Source organism: Macrobrachium rosenbergii, chromosome 48 (assembly GCF_040412425.1).
Source record: "Macrobrachium rosenbergii isolate ZJJX-2024 chromosome 48, ASM4041242v1, whole genome shotgun sequence".
NCBI lineage: Eukaryota > Metazoa > Arthropoda > Malacostraca > Decapoda > Palaemonidae > Macrobrachium > Macrobrachium rosenbergii.
In genome coordinates this window covers 61,849,933-61,873,018 of record NC_089788.1, presented here as the reverse complement: position 1 = coordinate 61,873,018, position 23,086 = coordinate 61,849,933, and the positions used below count along the sequence as shown (strand labels likewise).

Here is a 23,086-nt window from a genome sequence, read left to right as displayed (position 1 = left end):
TACATTCGTGCGACAAAAATTGAAGGTAAATCCATAATTAGCAATAAAAAAACTGTAGAAAAAGTCAAGTTAGAAGGAAATCGCCGCCGCGGAGCTACTACTTAGATCTACCAAAGAAAGTTCATCCTCGTTCAGGTGGGCTTATAATATTAAGGATTTCTCAGGGCTTGAGGTGCGGTCGAAGGTGTGCACCTGTCAGGTCATGTCCTTGACCAGGGTGAGTTAATGATTTTAAATGGACGAGTCTCTCTCCGTCCTCAATCGTTGGAAATCTTTAGACCACCTGGGAGGAAAAAGCAGCCCACCCCTTAGATAAAGGGCGTGTCAGGTTACCATATAAGAATAACTTTAATATTTATTTTCATCCTTTTCAAATTTCCTTTTTCATAACTGTGCGCGTCGCAAAGGCATAATGGAGGAGTACGCGAATAAATTTTCAAAAAGTTTGGTGGCATTTCTTCTCAATTTACATCATGGATCCCCCCCCAACCCCTCTCATTCCCACGACATGGCTTATAACGTGGGGATTACGACGCGATATAAATCTGATATGAGTATATGGCCCTAAGGAAAGATGATGCAACGAAGCGCACGGTCCTTCGCATTTCTTTCCGAGTAAACTACAAGAAATGAAACAAAAGATTACAAAAGGACGCTCGGGTTAACAAACAACATCAAAGAATTGAATTAAGAAAGGAGTATGTAAAATTTTAATGCACACAAAAGTCATCACTTTGGGGTATAGGTCTTCAAGTCAGGAACAGCAGTGTGGGATTATCTCGGGTAATTGATACACCCGAGGTGATGCAGTGGACATTAGCCCGGAACACCGACAGATTTTTAAAGAAAGAAACTAAATGCTCATGGAAACCGGGCCCTTCCTTGGTTTATCCAGTTACCTGAGATAATCCCAGACAGCTGTTCCTGATCTGAAGACCTGCCCCAAAAGAAATAACCTGTACCTGGGTTAATCCAGGACGGGTGGTCTTCATCTGAAGGCGAACCTCAAAATTAACGACCTTTATTTATATGCATAAAAAGTTTTAGGGCCCTTCAAGATCAGTCTTTAATTTTTCAGAATAACTGAGCCTTTTTCGTAATTGTTTTCTATATTTTGCTTGAGAATGCTTCAGAGGAAAGGCAGTAGATCTTGCATTGCGTTTGCTTAACTTTCTTGTCATAAACTTCGTTTATATTTTATGTTTCATTGCTTCCCATGGCAGAAGCGATATATATATATATATATATATATATATATATATATATATATATATATATATATATATATATATATATATATATATATGATACGGGAGATGATTTGCAGTCATAGGAAGAGATTACCTGCTGTGATATTATGCATATGTGACTGTGTACTTGGTGCTACTGTTTATGTTTGAATGAATGGTTTATCGTATGAACATTTGTACAATCTCTCTCTCTCTCTCTCTCTGTCATACGTACATACATACAATCATACATATATAAATATAAATATATATATATACATACATACACACACACACATATATATATGTACAGCATATATATATATATATATAGATATATATATATATATATATATATATATATATATATATATATATATATATATATATATATATATATATATATATATATATATATGTATATTAGACATCCCGGGATTATATATGTAATCAACGGATAGGTTTGCTTGAAAAGCAAATGGATGTTACAGACTAAATACACACACAAAACAAAGCCACTACAACACCTTCTAAAAACATAACAAAACATCTCACACGTCTCGAACTCTCGCCATACCCGCGCAATAACTTCTCGCTGCTGGGAAGAAAGGGCGTTGGGTCGGGTATGATACATGAAACATACGTACCGGGGTCTAAGCGATGTCAGGCAGGGCAGCCGATCGAGACCACAGGTCTACCCAAAGCCAAATCAAAAAGTCCTTCAAAAGAAGGCATCGTGCTTACCCCATACAAAAATGGGAATAAAAGCACGTTAAAAGAAGAAAAGAAGATATATAAGAAGAATAAGATATATATATATATATATATATATATATATATATATATATATATATATATATATATATCTCTATATATATATATGTATAATATATAGGCTTGGGTCAGTAGAGAAAAATTGATCATAACGAAGAGTGTCCATAATAATTTATCCTGTTTAGGATTCGAGCTCTAATTTCTCTCTCTCTCTCTCTCTCTCTCTCTCTCTCTCTCTCTCTCTCTCTCTCTCTCTCTCTCTCTCTCTCTCTTCAAGATGAGAATGTCTTAACCACTTTACTTATGGTCCACGAGGTCCACGTATATATTCTAAAAATAAAACCTTATTTTGAGCAGATACTATGAAATATGGAGGCGTGTGCAAATACCTTGATACTAACAAGTGTACATCGACACCACGAAACTTGCGGCCAATGTCAGACCTGAGTCACAGATGAAACAGCGAGGAAAAAATATTCTATTTTACAGTTTATAGAGAACTGTGAAACAATTTATATTGCTGAACACACTATTAATGATACTGATGGAAAGTGTAACAAGAGAAGAGCAATAATAATAATAATAATAATAATAATAATAATAATAATAATAATAATAATAATAATAATAATAATAATGGTATAGCCATGGCAACACCAATAATACCGTGAGAAATAATCAACAGATTAATAGCTAAATAGATGGCACTGATATTGATGGTATTGTTGCTAGTAGGAACCAGAAAAATAAGAAGACGAGAATTATAAGAAAGTTGGAGGTAACTGAGGGGAGTAATAATACAAAAAGCAGGAACGGAAACAGAATGATCAAAGTCTGAAATTGGTAAGATATATATCAAATTATTCGAGCTTACAACAACAACAACAACAATAATAATAATAAAAAAATTAATAATAATAATAATAATAATAATAATAATAATAATAATAATAATAATAATAATAATAATAATAATAATAATATATTTAGGCTGTTTCCGCGCGTAAAACATCATCAAAGGGAAGTTTGCACAGCGCCAAATTCTGATATTATGAATCGTATAAAAAAACTTTGATACATTTATTTTAAAAGTTAGCTGTATATTTCTAATCTTTCGAAACGCCAAATTCTAATTATAAATACACACGCACAGCATATATGTACAGTATCTATACTGTGTATGTATATAAATATATATACATATATACACATATATGTACACATATACATATAATACATAGATATATACATATATATATATATATATATATATATATATATATATATATATATATATATATATATATATATAAGTTTTTATTTTGTACTGCACTAATGCTAAAACGAATTAAAATAATCTTAAATCTTCTAATAAGCCAAAGTTTAGTGTCAGTAATGTATTAATACTTCGTTCTGCGCGCAACACCAAACTATTTTAGATAATGTGTTCAAAGTTGTTAACGAAGTACAAGCAACTAATGATAATAATATATTCGGGCTTCACCAGAGTTTTTTTGGATCAGTTATTATTATTATTATTATTATTATTATTATTATTATTATTATTATTATTATTATTATTATCATCGAGGCTTACTGTCTCACTTTTCGTATTTAGCATTGTATACCTGAATTCTGTAACTACCTAAGGTCTCTGGCTGAAAATTAACTGTGCGCTACTGTTTTTATAATTTTCTTTATTTTACTGTTATGTCAGTGTTATTATTGCCATTACTACTATCATGAATACTAAAATTACCACTACGTCAGCAACTGTTTGGTTATAGGCGATTACTATTTTTGTCTCTTTATCTCATGTATCTAAATCGTGTGCAAGTTCCTCGTTGGACGAGTCGGTAGAGTTGTCGGCTAGCACTCTGCTAGGCCCGAGTTCAAGTCTCCGGCCGGCCAATGAAGAATTAGAGGAATTTATTTCTGGTGACAGAAATGCATTTCTCGCTATAATGTGGTTCGGATTCCATAATAAGCTGTAGGTCCCGTTTCTAGGTAACCAATTGATTCTTAGCCACGTAAAATAAGTCCAAGCCTTCGGGCTCAGCCCTAGGAGAGCTGTTAATCAGCTCAGTGATCTAGTTAAACTAAGGTATACTTAACTTTTTAGTATCATCTCTGCTTTGTATATTGCATGCAAATGGTCCTGAGCTGAAATAAAGGATATTATTGTAATTACTATTATTTGATCACAGTCGTATCATTGTGTGACGACCTTTTGAATATCTTCAGTCGTTGTTCGAACGCTGTTCGTTATTTTCCTGCAGTGATCTATTTCCGGTTTAACCAAAGATTGCTGTTTTACTTAAAAATATGTCGTTCCTTTGTTGCAATTTTATCTCTGGACCATCATTAAGAGATTATTTATGACTCAAGTACATTGGTTACTCATTAACTATTATTCGATATAATTTTTCTCTTTTTAAAATCTTTCTTTCTTTTTAAAAGTATGAATGAACCACAGGGATAAATAATCATAACCATGGACATATTTTACGTCTCATAATTCTGGCTATAAGGCGGGTCTGGTCTAGAAGGAAGCCTCTTTTAGGTTACGAGTCAAATCAACATCTGCAAATCAGCAAATGGCGCATAATCGTGATCCAAGTCAGTCTGTTTTGTTTTTATTCAGCAAAAGCGCTTAGCAACCGTGCTTGCAAGCATGCAATGTCATCTGTCGAATTTTGTTACTTCCATTTTATGTACTTCCTATTCTTTCTGTTGTCTGGGGTTCTGTTCATTTATAGTATCCATAAACATGATGTGAATGAAATGGAATGTTATCCAATTCATTGGCTGAATTCATGGCCATCTTTTTCAAATTCTGTAACTGCATCGATGATATAGCTTTTGAACAATCAACGCAGACTTCATGATACACTTCACAAGCACGTGAAATAATGAATTTATTATGAATGAATATCGTTATTCAACTAAAACGTATTTTGATATTAGTGAAGTCGAAATAGGAATAGATTTATTTTCCCAGACAGACATGTGTGATCCTGTCCTATTTCTCTTCAACATTTGTTGATAACATGTACACACACACACACACAAATAAATATATATATATATATATATATATATATATATATATATATATATATATATATATATATATATATATATATATATATATATATATATATATATATATATATATATATATATATATATATATAATCAGTGATATTAAAGCCGCAGGGTAGGGGATGAGGTCCCGCTTACAAGTGGCTTTTGACGCATTCTCCGTCATAGGCTCCAGCTACAGTCCCTTCTGTCTCTTCCTACTTAGCTGTCCAACTTCTTTAACTTTTGCTCTACTCTATTTTCACTTCTCACGTGAGTCCTCTGAGAATCTAGAAATGTGACTCAGTGGTCTGTTGACACTAATGTACAATAATAATAATAATAATAATAATAATAATAATAATAATAATAATAATAATAATAATAATAGATAACGCATGCAAGTAAACCCTTATAATGTGAAATAGTCCTGAATGGAGAGACAAGGTGTATCATTCTCATTTCGAGAAAACGAAATTAAGTGAAGTTTAAAAAAGGGTAGTTGAGTACAACCCATTTACCCTTACCAACTGATCTCCTGAATCCATGTTTTCCCATCCTGTTATCTTGAACCAACGCCGTCATCAAGAAACAAGCAACGTGGTACTACTGCGCAGGATTTCAAGGCTGTTGCAATGACAACGCAGGTCAGGTGCGCGACTTCTCCAGAGCATACTAATGGATAAGGATATTCGTCGTCAGCTCGCCCCGCTTTTCCTGCTGAGCGAATCAGCCGGTATACTTGCCTGAACTTTCGAGAAAGGACTGGTTTTGGAATAAGATAGGCACAGGAACTGAATCATCTTCAAGATGACGCGCGCTCACACGCACACACACACACACACACATATATATATTATATATGTGTATATATACATATGTGTGTGTATGTGTGTGTCAGTGTGCGTGTGTGTATGTGTGTTTGTGTGTGTAATATGATGACCCTTCTAAGCAGGCATAAGAAGCTGTTAATATTGTCAAAGTTTCTAGCAACATTTTACATAAGTTACTTATACAAATTTTAACAAATTTGTGTGTTGTTAAAGTAATGTGATTCACTTCATTTACTCTTTCCGGATATGAGGACACCTCTGGATGAGCGTACTCTTCCATTAACAAGTACTGCACGCAACACACACTCATTGATGTATTCATATAAGTCCATATACGTTTGTTCGAGCTGTTGCTCATTCTTCCACAAGAAAATGGCATTCAATTACACTGCCATACATTAGCTTCATAGTAGGCCTACACGGTTTTTCGTTCTGTTGCTTCTGTAGTATTCCTGATGCCTTATGTTTCGGAGCCTTTACAATATTTCTCTTGCCTTTCGATACTACAGTATATTAACCTTTCCTCCGTTCCAAAACATCTGTAATATTTCTGCTGCCGTTTGCTTCGTTACATAATCTCCCTCTATCGTATAGCTTTTGCAATGTTCCTACTGCCTTCTTTGACTGTCTGAATCTGAATCACTCCTGCATCATTGTATCATCACCTGTAATGAGTTACAAAATGCTCTTCCTTCTCACAACCATTCACACTATCATCCATGATACAGTCTTGTTGGTATCCAGTTTTTCCTTTGCTTCGTGGTCATCTCATTATCATAATCACGACCATTTCTTACTTCGATACCCTAATGTAATTTTTTTTTACATCTGGTAATAATTCTTCATACCTCAATATCATCATGGCTGTAAATAACACCAGACAAGCAGATTCATCAGTAAATCAATTCCTTCCACACACAATAGTAATCTGATAACATTCTTTGGCGAAACGGAAAGAAGTGTTGCGTGACTCAGAACTAGCGTAAGTCCTCAATTCATAAGGAGTTCCCTCGACACGGAAGTGAGGTGAGAATGATACGATGTCAGTGACGAAGCATTCAGTAGTCTGCTTTCTTTAGTCTAATGACAAATTTCGAATGGAGATACCTAGAAAGATGAAAAAGTAAACCCATAAAGATTTGAAATGCAAAGACTTCCTTTTGACTTAAGCTTAGTGGTATGTTTAAGATAGGGATAAACTGAAATTTAGATATCTTAAAAGAAAACAAAATTTCAGTTAATAGATGTCTGAGATTATAAACATCTCGCGGAATACTGAATAGTATATTTATAGCAGGGGAAACTGCGATTTCAGCAAAACTTCAATAGCAAATTTTCACTGACTGCATTTTACAGGCTGACGTTGCAAAGACTAGTCTATGGTTAAAACAGTTTTTCTTAAACAAAACTTTTAACCTGAGAAATTTGGAAGAAACTGTTTGGATGGCAAAAAAAAAAAAAAAATGATGTCTCATTTGCAAGTTACAAACTGATTGGGGTTTACAATAGTGAAACAGAAAGTGAAACATTTGTGACACATGATAATGAGAAATATTCTAAATAATCAAGTAAAGGCAGTTATTAATTTGATTATCATTTAAACATCAAACACCAGAAGGGTCAAATTACTAATCGTGTTTAGAATTAGTATATTAATTAGTAAGCCAATTAGCTATTCTAAAGTAATTCTAGATATTAAAGACTGGCAAAGCAACAACATATTCTTAAGGATATGCTGTACATAACTGATTCATAATCACATGAACTGTAAGTGAGAAAGTGCAAAGGTTGAAACCAGCAAGTATTCTTAGAATGTTAAGAATGGCGATCGTTTCTTCGTTTCCCGATAGGAACGATTAATGAATGAAGGAGTAAAGAAAGAAAGAAAGTTAGAAGGCGTTGTAACTTGATTTCCGGACGGTCATGAGGTTTCATGGAAAACACCTCAAGATTATACGTCATCCGACAGCTGCCAAGTACGTTAAGACATAACCAAATTATTTTGATGTTATGATTACCTCAGAAAATAACATTTATCACTTATAACGCATGCTTATTGTATAATCACCTGATATATACCAATTTAAAAGGTTCTTTTGTAATGCTATTAAAGAAGAACGTCGAAAACCACGCTACTGCTTTTCAAATATCAAGCGAACAATGGCAACTTTCAACTCCCTTATTAGTTGGATGTGAGAATTTGGTTGGCAAGTGTTGGTCTAGTGAGTGTTCCGTACACAACTAACGAAGCACCATGTTGCGTTCGGGAATATCTCTGTTGCTCCTTGTTGCAGCGACTTATGCTGCCCCAAGTAAGTGTCATCAATTTAATTAACTAATATAGGAACAGGCATCTTTGTTTCAAATACTTTCTGAAATGCCTTTGTTATTGTAGACGTTAGGTTGTGGTCGCCTGGTAACGTGTTCTAGGCTTACTTTTGTTGACGGCGTACTTGCTGTCGGTATGGATATGATTTATTACGATTGTTATTATGCCTCCATTATTATTAAAAAAAAAAAGAAATCGAAAAAAAGAACAAATCGACCATAATGCATTGCCAGTGTATTTTGTTACTATTGTATTTATTCTTTTAACTTAATATGGAATTTGTTTTTCAGTGGTTCACTGAAAACAATATAAATCAGTTACCGGTATACTTCTGATCAGCAGATTAATTAATGCTTGATGCGATACTTACGATCATTTGCTTCGATAAATTGGTAAACAATGGTTATGTAAAAAAACTGCCATTAACACGCTATATAATACAAGCAGACTAAAAGGTCGGTATGTGTGTATATATATATATATATATATATATATATATATATATATATATATATATATATATATATATATATACATATGTTATATATATACAGTATATATATATGTGTGTGTGCGCGCTTGCTATTATAGATTGAACAGTTGTCTAAGTGTGTCACCTGAACATTGACTTTGCATATGCCAACTCTTAATAGATTACCAGCGGATATCCTACAGTGGCAGCGATAAGTCGGTTAGCTGGGATTGGACCAAGTTTGTATTTTAAACATTATTATTATTTATCTTTGCATAGTTAGAGTAATGTTGTTGTTCCTTTTCTTGCTGTGAATATTATCGCTGTCGGCGTGTTTGTCAAACCACTTTTTTGACATCGTGTTAAGCTTGGCCTTATGCCAGCACGTTGCATTTTTTAATTTTTGTCAGTAATGTCAATGAAGGCTGGTCGTACTTTCATCTGAATGTTGATGCGGCATTGCCGCAGCCAATCTTGTGCTGAGAGAAGTGGAGATTTGGATCATCCTTTGAATTAGGGTTTACAAATCGTCACGCAATGGCAATTTTGTGGAGATCTGCCGATGGAGCATTGTTGCGAAAGTTTCATGAGTCACTCTTAACTAAAGGTTTGTTTCGCAGTTTCTTGACTTTTCATGAGTCATGCCTATTTGACGGTTGTTTAGTTCGGGTTGTCTTGTTTGACTGTCATATTGTTTTTATCAAGTTTCCTAATTTGGCTGTTGTCTCTTTTCACATCGGCCTATCATATTTCAGTCATATCTGACCTTGGCCTCTTTCTCTCTCTCTCTCCTCATAGTCCGTCCCATCATTCGTTATTTACGCATGTTTGCTTGTTTACCATTTGAGCCAAATACTGAGAAGAGCTCTTGTGAGCTTGACTGCTTGATATCTGAAGAGGCCTTAAGAGACGAGAGCAAACGCGTCAGTGTTCCCTTGGCTGGAAACAAGTGGTGCTTTACAACCTGAGTTTGAATGAGAGTTGTTCTTATGTTGTTCAGCAGAGATTCTCTCTTCGGGATGAATAACTTTGCAATCTTATACGACGGTAGAGTTAGGCCTGATTTTTTTATGGCATGGAGAGTACATTAGAATTTTAAAGGATTACTGTCCATTATTTTTGCAAAAATTTTTATTTCATTGGATTTATTTTGAGATATAATTACATTATAGAAATCCATATTTTCAAAGCATTTCAGATTAAGTTTGTTACACTGGTCGGTTGGTTTTGATGATTAAGCCGCCATCGTGCTAGCACGTGCCCATGCCCAGAGTCGGCCCGTTTATGTGTTAACGTTCCGAATGGGATGTGGCCTTATGTGGCTCTTTGGACTCTGTCAACCAGAAGAGAGTATTTTTTTTTTATTAACACCGTTTCCCTTCAGTTGTTATTTGACCGAGCTGCTGTCAACGTAGTCATATTGTAATTGCGTGTTCATTAAGTTAGAATGATGCTAAAAATTTTTATCGGTTTTAAGGAGATTATAGACGATTTGAATGTTTACCGAATAAATGAGTGTTATTTTGAATTCAGAACGAGACCACTTGATGGCGTTAGTAAAAAAAACCATTGTTTATTCTAAGAAAATAAATAGTTAAAGCGGTATGTTTAGTAAGAAATTAAAAGTGCTCCACTTCATGACCTCACTACAGTAAAACTCAAGTTTATCATTATCAGACTGAAGTGTTCATTGCTTAACACTTTTTTTTAAAGGACTTAAGCGACACTTAAAAGATCTGGCCTAAAGATCTGGCCTCATGCCAACACTCCTAACTGCCTTCAGAAGAAATGAATAACAACAGCGAAAGTTCTTCTTCTCCGACTCAGCCTAGAATTTGAATTTGTTAACGCTAATGAGAGCGAATTATTTGAGATAAAATAATGTCGTTGGGTTAATTTCTTTTGATCTGAGCTCGTATTTGGTAACGTTGTTCAAGGAAACAGCAAAACTTTCTCATTTCTTTTAAGGGGTTCGGTATATTGAAGAGAATTTTTATGTGTTGAATTGCAATTTACTTATTTACATGTGTGTGCTGAATACACGCACACATACATACATACATACATACATACATACATACACACACAAGACAGCAGTCCTACGTTGGTAATTCAATTTCAACATCAAGGACTTGCACAATAATTGCCCTTTCATATACGAATGTGTGCGAGCTAGTATGCATATACATAAATACATCCATACATAAATTTCATCATAACTTTGCATAATAAAACTTTCTCAAGATAAATTTTCGAAGCCAAGTTCTTGTAAGCGTCACCTGCGTTGCCAAGACAAACAAGAATGTTGATCAACCAGAGACAGCGGAACCCTACATAATGCTATTATTGGAGTAACCCCCACCCATGCCGTGAGCCGGAGAGAGAGAGAGAGAGAGAGAGAGAGAGAGAGAGAGAGAGAGAGAGAGAGAGAGAGAGAGAGAGAGAGAATACTATAGTTAGCCACCAAAATTATTAAAGATTTGAATTTCTCGTTGGTAGGCAGTTCATGGCTTCGCTTGATGATAATTTTATTTTGTGTAGTATATTCATATAAGGATGTATAACGGTTACTTGTTTGTAGACTATACAGAGGTGAATTGAGAGAGATCGAGAAAGAGCGTATATGTATATATATATATATATATATATATATATATATATATATATATATATATATATATATATATATATATATATATCACGCATTCACTCTGCAGCAAACTTTCATGGTTCTATTCTGGAGCGAGTTGCTACTCTTTAGACCAGTTCCCTTAAATGCCATCAAGCACTTATTGAAAAAAATAGTTATCCGCGTGCTTGATAGTCAGGAAAATGCGGTGGGTTGCATGCAAGGTAGAGAAGGTCATGGGGCTAGCAAACTCACCCGAAAGACCTGCTTAGGAACGAAAGGGTAATTGGACCTTCTGGCGCCAATTCTTCAAGGGTAAGATGACGCATATCCAGACAGACACACAAACACACACACAAGCACACACATGGATACAAATACAAATAAACGCAGCAATGCTTAGCAGTGACAAGGCTGAATGGGTCCCTGCTCATTACATCATCTTTGTCAACGGGGAGAACGCAATGAGCTGCATGCGATGAAAGGCGGCGTACACCATTCTGTGGGAGGCTGTTGCTGAGCGATGTGGGTGACTCATCGGCAGATGTTCCTCTGTGTGAAAAGAATAATTGGAAAAAGAAGATGCAGAAACGATCATGGCGATGATAACGAGGGAGATGACGGCTGTGATTATTCGGAAGAGGAGAGGAAGCTTATAGAAGTGACAGTGAAGATGACATGACTGTTGCAAGAGTTAATAAACGCTGTATGAGTATTCATATACATGTTTTGTTTAACAATGGTAGTCTACGGACAACAAACACCACAATTAGACTTTTCATCCAACCCGGGACTGGCCTGTTTCTCCAGCTGTACCTCAGTCCGAACTACCGGAAGCTGCCTTAAGTTTACGCCAACAAAACTGAAAATGAAACAATGATAATGCTTACAAGAGCAATTTAACCTGAACATCTCAACACCCACACCTTGGCCAGATCGTGTTCGGTAAATCGTGACGACAGCAGATGGCGCTGGTACTCGTAGTCACAACTGATTTCAGAAAAGTCACGAGTGCTCGATGTTTGATATGGAACACCACCGCTTCTCTTTTACATTACATTTTTGTTCGTTCTGCCTCTAGGTCGGATCTCTCTCTCTCTCTCTCTCTCTCTCTCTCTCTCTCTCTCTCTCTCTCTCTCTCTCTCTCTCTATTCGGAACTCAAGGTAAACTAACAGTCGTGTTCACAATCGCATAAAAAGGTTGAATAATAAGACACAAACAGTGATTGCCTGTTGATCTATCTAAAGTATTTCTGTATGATTACATATGTAGCAAATTCAGTTAAAAAAAATAGTAAGAAAAAAGTTCAAATTTTACAAATGACTAAGAAGATTGCCTTTGTCAATTACATGAAACTAAAAAGAACATAGATTTATTTGCCAAAATCGGGATATTATGCCACAAACAAGGCTAATTTCGTCTTCAGTGATTTTTTGCTTTGTTTACGTTTAACAGTTATATTTTAAGCATACGTATTAAAGTTTTTCATTCCTTGAATTTTCGAGTGGTGTTCATAGCTTTGACCTTGTTATTGTCCCCTGCCATGTCATATACAATTGTAAGTAGTCCACAATAAAAGTAGGCTTGACTTAAGGTTCTTTGCAGCGTCCCTTCGGCCCCTAGCTGCAACCCCTTTCGTTCCTTTTACTATGCCTCCGTTCATATTGTCTTTCTTCCGTCTTACTTCATTTTCAGCGCTTAATGACCTTATAGATCCCAGAGCTTGGCCTAGATTTTATATTCCAAGTCCACAATCGAGTACCTTATTTTAGGCAGAACTTTTATCCGCTTGAGCAGTAGACTTCCTGGACATGACTGTTTATTTATAAATTACACTTATTATTTAAGTCATGTTCACAAAGCGAAGGAAGCATTTGAATATATTAGCATAACATTTTGCTGCAATCGGTCCAAGAAGATTATCCTCTTAAACCTTTGGTTTCATTAGACCTTTCTTCTTCTTTTGAACCTAAAGAGGAACTTCATGATAGGAACCTGAAAATGCCATCACAAGTTTAAAGATTCTCATTGTTCACTTCAGTATTTGGGATCGCTTTATAATAGGAGTAAAATTTACTCCGCTTTTATTTTTGGTTACAGCTGAGCACCTGTTCAACACATGTCGGTGTTCACAGGTGTCAAAAGCTCCCACAAGGTTCATTGTTCTTCTACGATGAAGGGACGTCGGTTACCTTCGAGACTACCCCACTCAATTCTCCTCATTTCTTTCCTTGTTTCTGCCGGCACTGTGCTTAATAAGGGAGGTGGGGTGCCCATCCCTTATGCCTCTGCATTAAAAAAAATATATATGTTTTCGTAAGGACCGTGTTTTAGTAAAGAAACGGCTGCTTTTCCAAGAAATCTAAATTGCCATGTAAAGTGTATTGGACAGAGTGTGTAGCAAAACTTTGTAAAAAAAAAAAATGTATTGCTGAGAGAAAACAAACAAAAAACCATTAACTGGTTTCTGTAGACTGGCGTCACAGCGCCGAAGCACTACACGCTGGCAAAAGATTTTTGTCAACAAAGAACGCAGCCTACGTGGGTCTTTGTTTTAGAAACAAGAGCACGGAGGTTTATGATTTCAGAACTCCCGCATCCACTTGACACAGCAGCTCATGTTATTAAAGTTAGGGTATAAATATGAGTGAAAGGGCTTTCATCATGTGGGAATTAGCGGTAAAAAAATATATGTATATAATATATATATATATATATATATATAATTATAATTATATATATATTATATACATATATAAAAAAAAATATATATATATATATATATATATATATATATATATATATATATATTTATATATATATATAATTATAATATATATATATATATATATATATATATATATATATATATATATATATATATATATATATATATATATATATATTATTTTTTCAACATGGAGCCGTTTCCCATCAAAGAGGGTGAAGCCAGAGAAAAACCAAAATAACAGCCAGTGCTAAATTCGTACTTGAACTGCTGAGTCGTGGATGAACTCCATGTATATTGAAACTTTCACAACATCAGCAGATTCATACACCTTCACAGAAGGCTCGCCAGCAGCCCTGTGAACCCCCTACGCACACAAGAAAGAGAGAGAGAGAGAGAGAACTGGGTAGGTAGATCATTTGTTAAAGAAGCAACACTCAACTCTGATGTGTCGCTCATTATACTTCGGCGGGAGAGAATTACGTCACCAATTAATGCTGAAATTAAACAGGGCAGCTCATATAACAAAAAAGAAAAAAAAATTAATGCGCGCTCGCACGCATGCGCATATCGCCCTGCTTTCACGTGTCGTATGCATGTGTACAACACGAACTTCGTGGGAATAATCCGCCTGTGCGTTTGCAAGCAATAAAGACCAAGGCCAGTAATGGTTCTCATTATTTCGCTTAGTGACATCAGTAACCAGTTGGCCCTGGGCCGCTGAACGGAGAATAAAAAGATTAATCTAGACCAGAAAACCTGTGTAATACAAATAGAAAAGAGGAAAGTAAAGGAAAATAAAATATTGGTTAGATTCAGTTCTTTGACTAAAAAGATTTGGTTGCAAAAGGTCTTTAACTGGTGTAAGTCCTTGTTGGCAAATCCTCAGAGACTTATTAATTGATGCTTAATCTTTCAGGGTCGTTTCCTGTGCAGCAGATCGAGAGAGAGGAGCCTAATCCCGTGGGAGTGGGTTTCTGGCCCCGTGACGACGAAGTCTTTAGATACGAGGAGCCTGAAGAAGGCACTGAAGACGGCTACCCTGATGTCGTCTATGACTCCAAGCCTTTCCAAGGGTGAGTTAGTGATATGTGTGGTCGTTTTGTTATCATTTCTTTTAAGTAAAATCGAGAATAATGTTCCTTAATGAGGAAAACGTTTTAAGAGTTGCAAATCAGCAGATGAAAGTTTCTAGTTAAAATGTTTACTCGTGAAAAAATATTTCTTAGGAAAAAACAGTATGTTCGGCTTAAGCATATTCTAATCACAAAAAAACAAGGAAAAAATGTGCCGAAGTATCCTCGGCGCAATCGAGTTATCTGTGCATCGTACACAGTAATCAAGACCACCGAAAATAGATCTATCTTTCGGTGGTTTCAGTATAATGCTGTATGAGCCGCGGCCCATGAAACTTTAGCCACGGCTCGGTGGTGGCCCGGCCTATAGCGGTGCTAGACGCACGAACGTGTCCAACTTTAACCTTAAATAAAAACTTGAGGCTCGAGGGCTGCAATTTGATATGTTTGATGACTGGAGGGTGGATGATCAACTTACCAATTTGCAGCTCTCTAGTCTCAGTAGTTTTTAAGACCTGAGGGCGGACAGAAACGTATGGACAGAAAAAGGGCGGACAGAATAAAGTGCGGACGGACAGACAAAGCCGGCACAATAGTTTTCGTTTACAGAAAACTAAAAATGTGGACAAACGTCTTCTCTTTCATAATTTCATGTCCATTTTCGTTTGATTTACCTGACAGCGTTAAATTTTATGCAACTTTAAAAGTATTGGTTAAGGTGGCATTACGCCGAAGACAATTTTGGTTCCGTTTATAAACTTTTTAAAGAAGTGAACGTTAGCCATTAAGTTGAATTAATTATGTATCACTATAGATGTAACTAGTCCGTACTTATGTCACGTTCATTATATATTGATTAGGTAAGTGATATGCTGTGAATATATTGAATGCAATCTTTATATCTGTATATAGCACAGTTATTCATCTTATGTTAGTTTAGTAATTTTCTGAATGCTGTATGATGTTTAATCAGTTATTTTATCGTTTATAGATTATAGTTCTTTTAATTATTGATGATTAGCTGTTATTTATTCCACTACTATATATCTGTATTTTATAATTTATTGACTTTATTGTATAATTATATTCGGATCACATTAAACTGAATCAGCTACTGATCACCCCTGCAAGGGGTTAGTGCCGTCAGTACACCTCACGCGATCCACTGTAGGCATTACTTAATAAGGTTCTTTTCAGCGTCCCTTCGGCCCCTAGCTGCAACCCCTTTCATTCCTTTTACTGTACCTCCTTTCATATTCTTTTTCTTCCAACTTAACTTCCATCCTCTCCTAACAACTGACTCACAGTGCAACTGCGAGGTTTTCCTCCTGTTACACCTTTCAAACTTTCTTATTGTCGATTCCCGTTGCAGCGTTCAATGACCTTATTGGTCCCAGTGCTTGACCTTTGGCCTAAATTCTATACTCAACTCAACTCACCTCAACTACTGATCGCGCCAGATCTGAGTAATTTATCTGTTACGTTCAGTTTAATCACTCGCCGATTATATTTATGATAAGCTAAACTAGCTCCTGATCACATTTGTTAATGCTTTGCTTGTTTTCAAATAAAATTTGAAAACTGAAGAAAGGCAAAAATTAAGTTTTGGACAGTTAGCTTGTGCAAGACCAGAGGGAAATGTTTAAGAAATGCAGTAGGCAATAGTTGGAACCAAATGTTAAATTTAACCAGATGGTAATTACATTAATTAACATTCATGATTAATGAAGCAGATGACAATTATTCGCTAATGATATGACGCGTCTCTTCCAGGGCCGTCGATGTCGATTTCAACATCAACCCGGACAACGCCCCAGTTCTTGCCAATGGCTCAGTGACCAACGTCATCTTCAGGGACCTCGAGCATCGCATTGCTGGTGAGAGAGAGAGAGAGAGAGAGAGAGAGAGAGAGAGATGAGAGAATCGTTCTCATTACTTATTACTTGTATGTATGCACAGAACTGAACGATATTTTTTCTAAAAGAGGAATGCAGAGTCTTTAACGAATATTCTGTCGATATCAGAGAGAGAGAGAGAGAGAGAGAGAGAGAGAGAGAGAGAGAGAGAGAGAGAGAGAGAGAGAGAGAGACGCTGCTAGAACCAGTTTCTTTACTGAATACTTGTAGTGTAGATGCAAAAATATGTTTTTGTAGGAGAGGAAAACAACCTTAAACGAATGTTCCTCGATACGAGAGAGAGAGAGAGAGAGAGAGAGAGAGAGAGAGAGAGAGAGAGGTTGCCACGTTTCTTTAACCTCATCAAGTTACTCCTCCTCCAAACTGACAAAGCCTAAAAAAGACAAGAATTCAATATCCGTTTCAAAGAGGGAAAAGACCCACAACACATATGACAAACAAAGTCAGCATGCACGTGGAAACAGGCACGTGTGATGAAGAAGCAGGGTTAATGAAGTTGCATGCAACCTCAAATAACATAAGATTGAAAGGAGTTGCTTGCCGCTGCAAGTTGAGCCTGCTTATTCGTAAGCAGAGTGTCAGGTTCTAGTGCTTGTTTCTTTGTCTTTACACGTGCTCGGCTATTTCTGTTTGCTTGTTTGTTTTTTGTTGATTTGATCACTTGTATATCCGCTGATGAGGTAAATGTTTCGGACAGTAAGGCGTATATTGACGTAACGATGATGAGTGCAAACAGATGCAATAATCCTTTTAGATATCCGCTAAATGTATATCATATGTTACGTGCAATTGCACCTCGTTCACGAGGGTAGCGATTACCATGATGTAATGTTTCTCCTTCTCCCTGAATCACTACGGAAGCCTCACAAGATTCCCGCTCATCGGATAGACTTCCAACCGACGAGTCTTTTCTCCGAATAGCTGCACTGGTAGCTCTTCACTATGGCTTTGAAAGTGGTTGATGAGCACACTTCCTGAACCGGTTCAAAGTAGTTTTATTGAACTCTCTACTCGGCTTTTGAAAATGTCTTTGAGAACTCCAACCAGCGTATGAAACTGGTTTTTAAAAACGTTTTCGTATGCGTTTGAAAGGGCTTATTGCCAAGGGCTTTTTATGCGTTTAAAAGGGGTATTTGAGAACTTTTGATAAGCAGCTGAGTGCGATCGGTGTAAACGTTTCCTTAAGCGTCTGAGAGTGGTCACTGAGTGTTATCTGCGCTTCTGAAAGTTGTGAGTGCGGATGCATCATTGCATCGTAAGGAGTCTGAAAGTAGCAAATGAAATGTGCCTAAACCCCCGCAACTGGTAATATTGAACACCCTCCTTATCTACTTTTACATGCAGGTGTCACACACATACTCGAATGTAAATGATGGCAGAGCGAATATAGAAGGAATATTTTTAGAGGGAATTTATGTTAGTGGGAGCTTGATCATTTGTGTGAAAGAACACCTGGCAGTATGTGATATGAGTCCGAGTGACCTTTGTGGCAAAAAAATATGATGATAATGAAATGATGTGTGTGAGAGTAAATGACATTTGAATGTATATATCTTAAAATGTTCAGTGCCAATGAGTACCCATTTGGAGAATGAAATTAACTTACAGTTTTATCACAGACGGATTTGCTGACTCGGCAGGTCACTCCTAAGACAAAATCCTAGTTCTAACGGATCCTGTCTTTCAGAGGATGTCCAGCGCATGCAGCAGGATATGCTCCTCTTCCGAAGACTCTTCGGACAGCATCCTGTGGTCCCTCGAGTCCCACCATCCCTGTTCTTGCCATGGGGCTTCTTTGACGACTCCGACGAAACCCAGGACAGTGGACCCATCGGCTTTGACGTCAACCTCTTCGACCACGATGATTCCGATGATGGTGATCGTGACGGTGATGAAGATGATGATGATGATCGCGATATCTTCGGTGGCTTCCCCTTCTTGGGAATCGATCGTCCATTGTTCTCTGATATTCCGGTGAGTGAGTCTACATACACACACACACACGCATCATGAGGTTTCTTGCCCAGAATGCCCAAAAGGTTTACATAGACTGATGGCCGGAAGCTGTATGGTTAGAGTAGACCTTTGTTGGAGTAACCTCTCTGAGTCTGGTCCATGGTCTTGTCATTTTCATTTTGACTCTGACTCTCACTGTGATATGTGGTGCTGTTATTTACCTGTGAGTCATCTATTTAACCAACTCTTTTGATGATGGGCAAACTAAGATATACCGGAGTCTTTGGTTATCAAGAATTTTTCCCAGTAAAAAAAAAAGCTACATGTTGTATGTGAATGTATATTTATATATGTTTTCATTACAGGAATTACCAGGCGTTGGCTTCATCAACCCTGCAGACTTGCCCGGCAACTACAGCAACGAAACCTCTGTCGTCCACAGCGTCGACGGGGGTCAAGTGCAGGTGAACAGCACCATTAACAAGGAGTCTGGAGACAACTTTAATGCTTTCTTCCACCACCAGGTGAGGAAAAGGCGCTTGTCCTTGTGAGACCGATGTAATCAGATGTATTAAATGAGTATTCTTGTTGCATTCAACATATTGAACAGAAATGAATTTTTGATGCAAGAAAACCGTTACTGTTAGCTGAAAATTGTTTACTAAGTAACTGACCTCACCTTACTGGAATTTGAATCTGACAGATCAAATTTTCTCTAGATAAAACATTTCCCAAATCTTAATGGTTTTGAGATACCTTCTTTCAAACTCCCTTGTCTCCTCCACAGGTCATCCGCTTCAGACCCGACGAGGAAGAGGGGAAAGTCCCAGAGGAGGGAGCATCAACTTCAGCCCCTGGAGTCCCTGCAACAGAAGCTCCTGAAGTCCCCGTGACTGAAGCCCCTGCCACTGAGGTCATTATTATCAAAATTGCATTATTTTGCAGTTGTCAAGACTTGACTCCTTATTACTATTTTCATAACAATTATAACTGCCTTATGTAATTTTATATTTATTGCATCATTTGTCAAATGTGTTTCCACCTTTTAAAAATATCATGGGAGACTGATATAAAGTAATATTAATACCAATATTTGGCCTTCAATTCTTTTAACTAACTCTGTTATTAAATGATCTGATGATATCTGAGCAAAGAGATTTGTAGGCTCATGCCCTAAAACCACTACGAAAGGATTTTTCATTTTACTTTTCCCAGTGATCTGTTGACGTCTTATTTTTAAAATGTGTAGACCTATGCTCTAGGATCACTCTAGAGAGAGTGTTCTCGTTCTTTGTGGATATTTTGGTAATGTTCATTTGTGTTTTCCCCTGAGCAGGACAGTAGCAACAAGGGCGAAGTTACAACCGCTGCCCCTGAAGGTGAGGACAACAACGTCCCCGTAAGCGTCAAACCGCCATCCATTCCCGAAGTGAATCCTGAAGGCTCCTCTGATACCCGCCCGGAATCGTTTGACATTGCCAAGAACCCCCTGACAGAAGAGGAGGTCAGTAACGGTCTTTAACCGAGGTCGCTCTGACGTGGCCCCAACCTGCCATCTCGTGAAAAGCAAAGCGAGATGGCTGCCAAGACTGTGGCTTTTGCTGTCTCTTGTCAATCATGTTTCTACGAATGGAATTGTCAGCTTGTCCTGTCACACATACACACAACAAACACGCACCAATAAACTTATATATTCCCGCCAGTGCAACAGGGCAACCAAGAATATACAGACTTAACGGCTTATGTTATGTTCACCATTTCTTCATGCACGTTTTGTGCTGCACCCAAGTTCGTTGAACAGTCCGTTCATTGGAACGCTGTTCATTTGCATGTACATTCAACATATTATTTATGAACGCCTTGATTGTTGTCGTAGATTTGAGAACCGCAGATTCAGAATTGTCAACAAACAGCACTTGTAAGCTTCCAGTTTGGATTTGCTATGTAATTTTTCTTTTCTCTTTTGGACACATGATGGCATGTTTATGTTTACACCACACGATTTGGTAGTAATGATTTGGCTGTGACATTCATCTTACGATGCATAATGATACATGTTTGTAAATAAAAGTTTGTCGTTGTGTCTTGAAATGTTTGAATTACCTCATACAGGTGAATAGAGCAGTGCACAGTGCATGTCCTGAATGACACGAAAGCATGTTACTCGTCAAAACCCCGTGAATTTATTTGTCGCATTGATATTTGCATGAGAATCGTCACGTGTGGCTTCTGGAAATGTCCTGATATTGAGAACTGACATGAAAATGATTGTCAGCATGATTTTTTCTCTTGTGCTGTTGTGATCTGTGCGCTGACTGGGTCTTCGGCAAGGAATGGTTCGAATGGCCTCAGAAATGCGACTATTGCTTTTACTTCAGCTTATTTCGAGGACAAGGTAAGATTTGCTTTATCAAGGTCGTAATAACGTTCCCTGCTTGCTTGGACTCTCTCTCTCTCTCTCTCTCTCTCTCTCTCTCTCTCTCTCTCTCTCTCTCTCTCTCTCTCTCTCTCTCTGGCCATTTGCTTTGTTTTCCAAAGCTCTGCTGATAAAACACAACCTTATATGAAAACATGACCATGTAATTCACTCTGTGTTAACTTTACGATAATCTTCTTTTCTTTCAGCAGATTATACTGAAATATTCTTAGGCTTTTTATAATAATCTTTTTACGATAATCTTCTTTTCTTTCAGCAGATTATACTGAAATATTCTTAGGCTTTTTATAATAATGTAAGATATATTCTTAATGTTGTCAAAGTGCACCAGAACGAATTCCGTACGCCTTATCTCTCCCCCAACAGGATTTTGAAATCGCCAACAACCTGCTGGCTTTGGACGGTAGCCGGAAGGCGGAAAGATCCCTCCGTTTATTCGATCCTTTGGTCTTCCCAAACGACAGCCCTCGTCAGAATCATTTCCCCGAAAGCGCCCATTACCGCGTCTACAAAGATCAAGAAGGGCACGATGCTGAGGTCATCACCGATGGCTCTGCAGGCAAAAGACCTGTCGACCTCAGCAAGGACACCCGCGTCAACTACATTAACCAAGGCAGTGGAGGAATGGCCAAGCCAGACCCCGACGCGGAGATTTTCAATTACGGCCTTGTCATGGAAGAGGAAAGGGCTGCACGCCGCGATCCATAAGTTCACGATGGTTTGTTGTGCTTTGCGGACCTATATAGAGACTCAGTCTTAGTTTCTACATTTTTCAGATGAAACTCTCAACTACCTATACACTGTTTGGTCCTTTTTGGTTTTCAGGTGTATTCTGGGCGGTTCGAGCAATGCCAGAACGAAAAATGTCCGAGACTTCAACTGGAGTCAATTGCAGTTAAAATTAACACTCAAATGTAACGTAAACAATAACAGATTGCTTAATTCTGGCGTGGCTACGACGCACCAAAGCTATACCATGGCTGCTAAGAAGGTCTAGACAAAGTTTAATCACGACCGCGATTTTGTCTATCAGTTTTTTCAGTGAGGGAAGACTTAATAATTCTTCTGTTGGTAAGTTCCCGTTGTTGTACCTGGTTAGAGTAGGTATAGTTGCCTCTTGATTGTGAAGAAACACCTCTGTGCCATATAATATATAATCCAGTTCATGCTCTCTAGTGACATTAGTTTAATCATATTTTCGCTCATAACTCTGCTGATGACAGTATTTGCTTAGAATGATTTAGATGTAGATTAGAATATTATATATATACAGTACACACACATATATATATGCATATATATATATACATATATATATGCATATACATATATATATATATATGTATATATATGCATATGTATGTATATGCATATATGCCTATACATATATATATATACACATGTTGATATGTAAGAAGGCACTAAATTTTGTGACAGGTTACCATTTACCATTGTTGTGATAATTGTGTATATTCAGTAACTGACTGAGCTGATAAAATTGAAAGGGAAGTTCGTTAGTTCTTGAAACAATTGTGCTGTGAAATAGATTTTTCTAAGTATGATAAAATCTGAATCAGATGGACAATGTATAAGAGGAATTTAATAAAAAAAAAAATTGCCAA

General features: G+C 37.0%; 1 protein-coding gene across 1 annotated transcript; it reads left to right on the top strand.

The window, feature by feature from the left end:
- Positions 1 to 8,086: 8,086 nt before the first annotated feature.
- On the top strand, positions 8,087 to 23,086 carry LOC136831454 (uncharacterized). Its single transcript, XM_067091930.1, has 8 exons — positions 8,087 to 8,232; positions 14,999 to 15,155; positions 16,929 to 17,032; positions 18,759 to 19,045; positions 19,393 to 19,551; positions 19,815 to 19,940; positions 20,364 to 20,531; positions 21,831 to 23,086. The coding sequence occupies exons 1-8, from the start codon at positions 8,175 to 8,177 to the stop codon at positions 22,170 to 22,172; spliced, it is 1,401 nt and encodes a 466-aa protein (XP_066948031.1). The 5' UTR covers positions 8,087 to 8,174; the 3' UTR covers positions 22,173 to 23,086.

Excerpts from the sequence above, each read along its gene's own strand:
- LOC136831454 (XM_067091930.1), top strand. The coding sequence starts at position 8,175 with ATGTTGCGTTCGGGAATATCTCTGTTGCTCCTTGTTGCAGCGACTTAT. Across the intron at positions 15,156-16,928 it reads GACTCCAAGCCTTTCCAAGG|GGCCGTCGATGTCGATTTCA; the intron begins GTGAGTTAGTGA and ends CGTCTCTTCCAG. Across the intron at positions 19,941-20,363 it reads CTGAAGCCCCTGCCACTGAG|GACAGTAGCAACAAGGGCGA; the intron begins GTCATTATTATC and ends TCCCCTGAGCAG.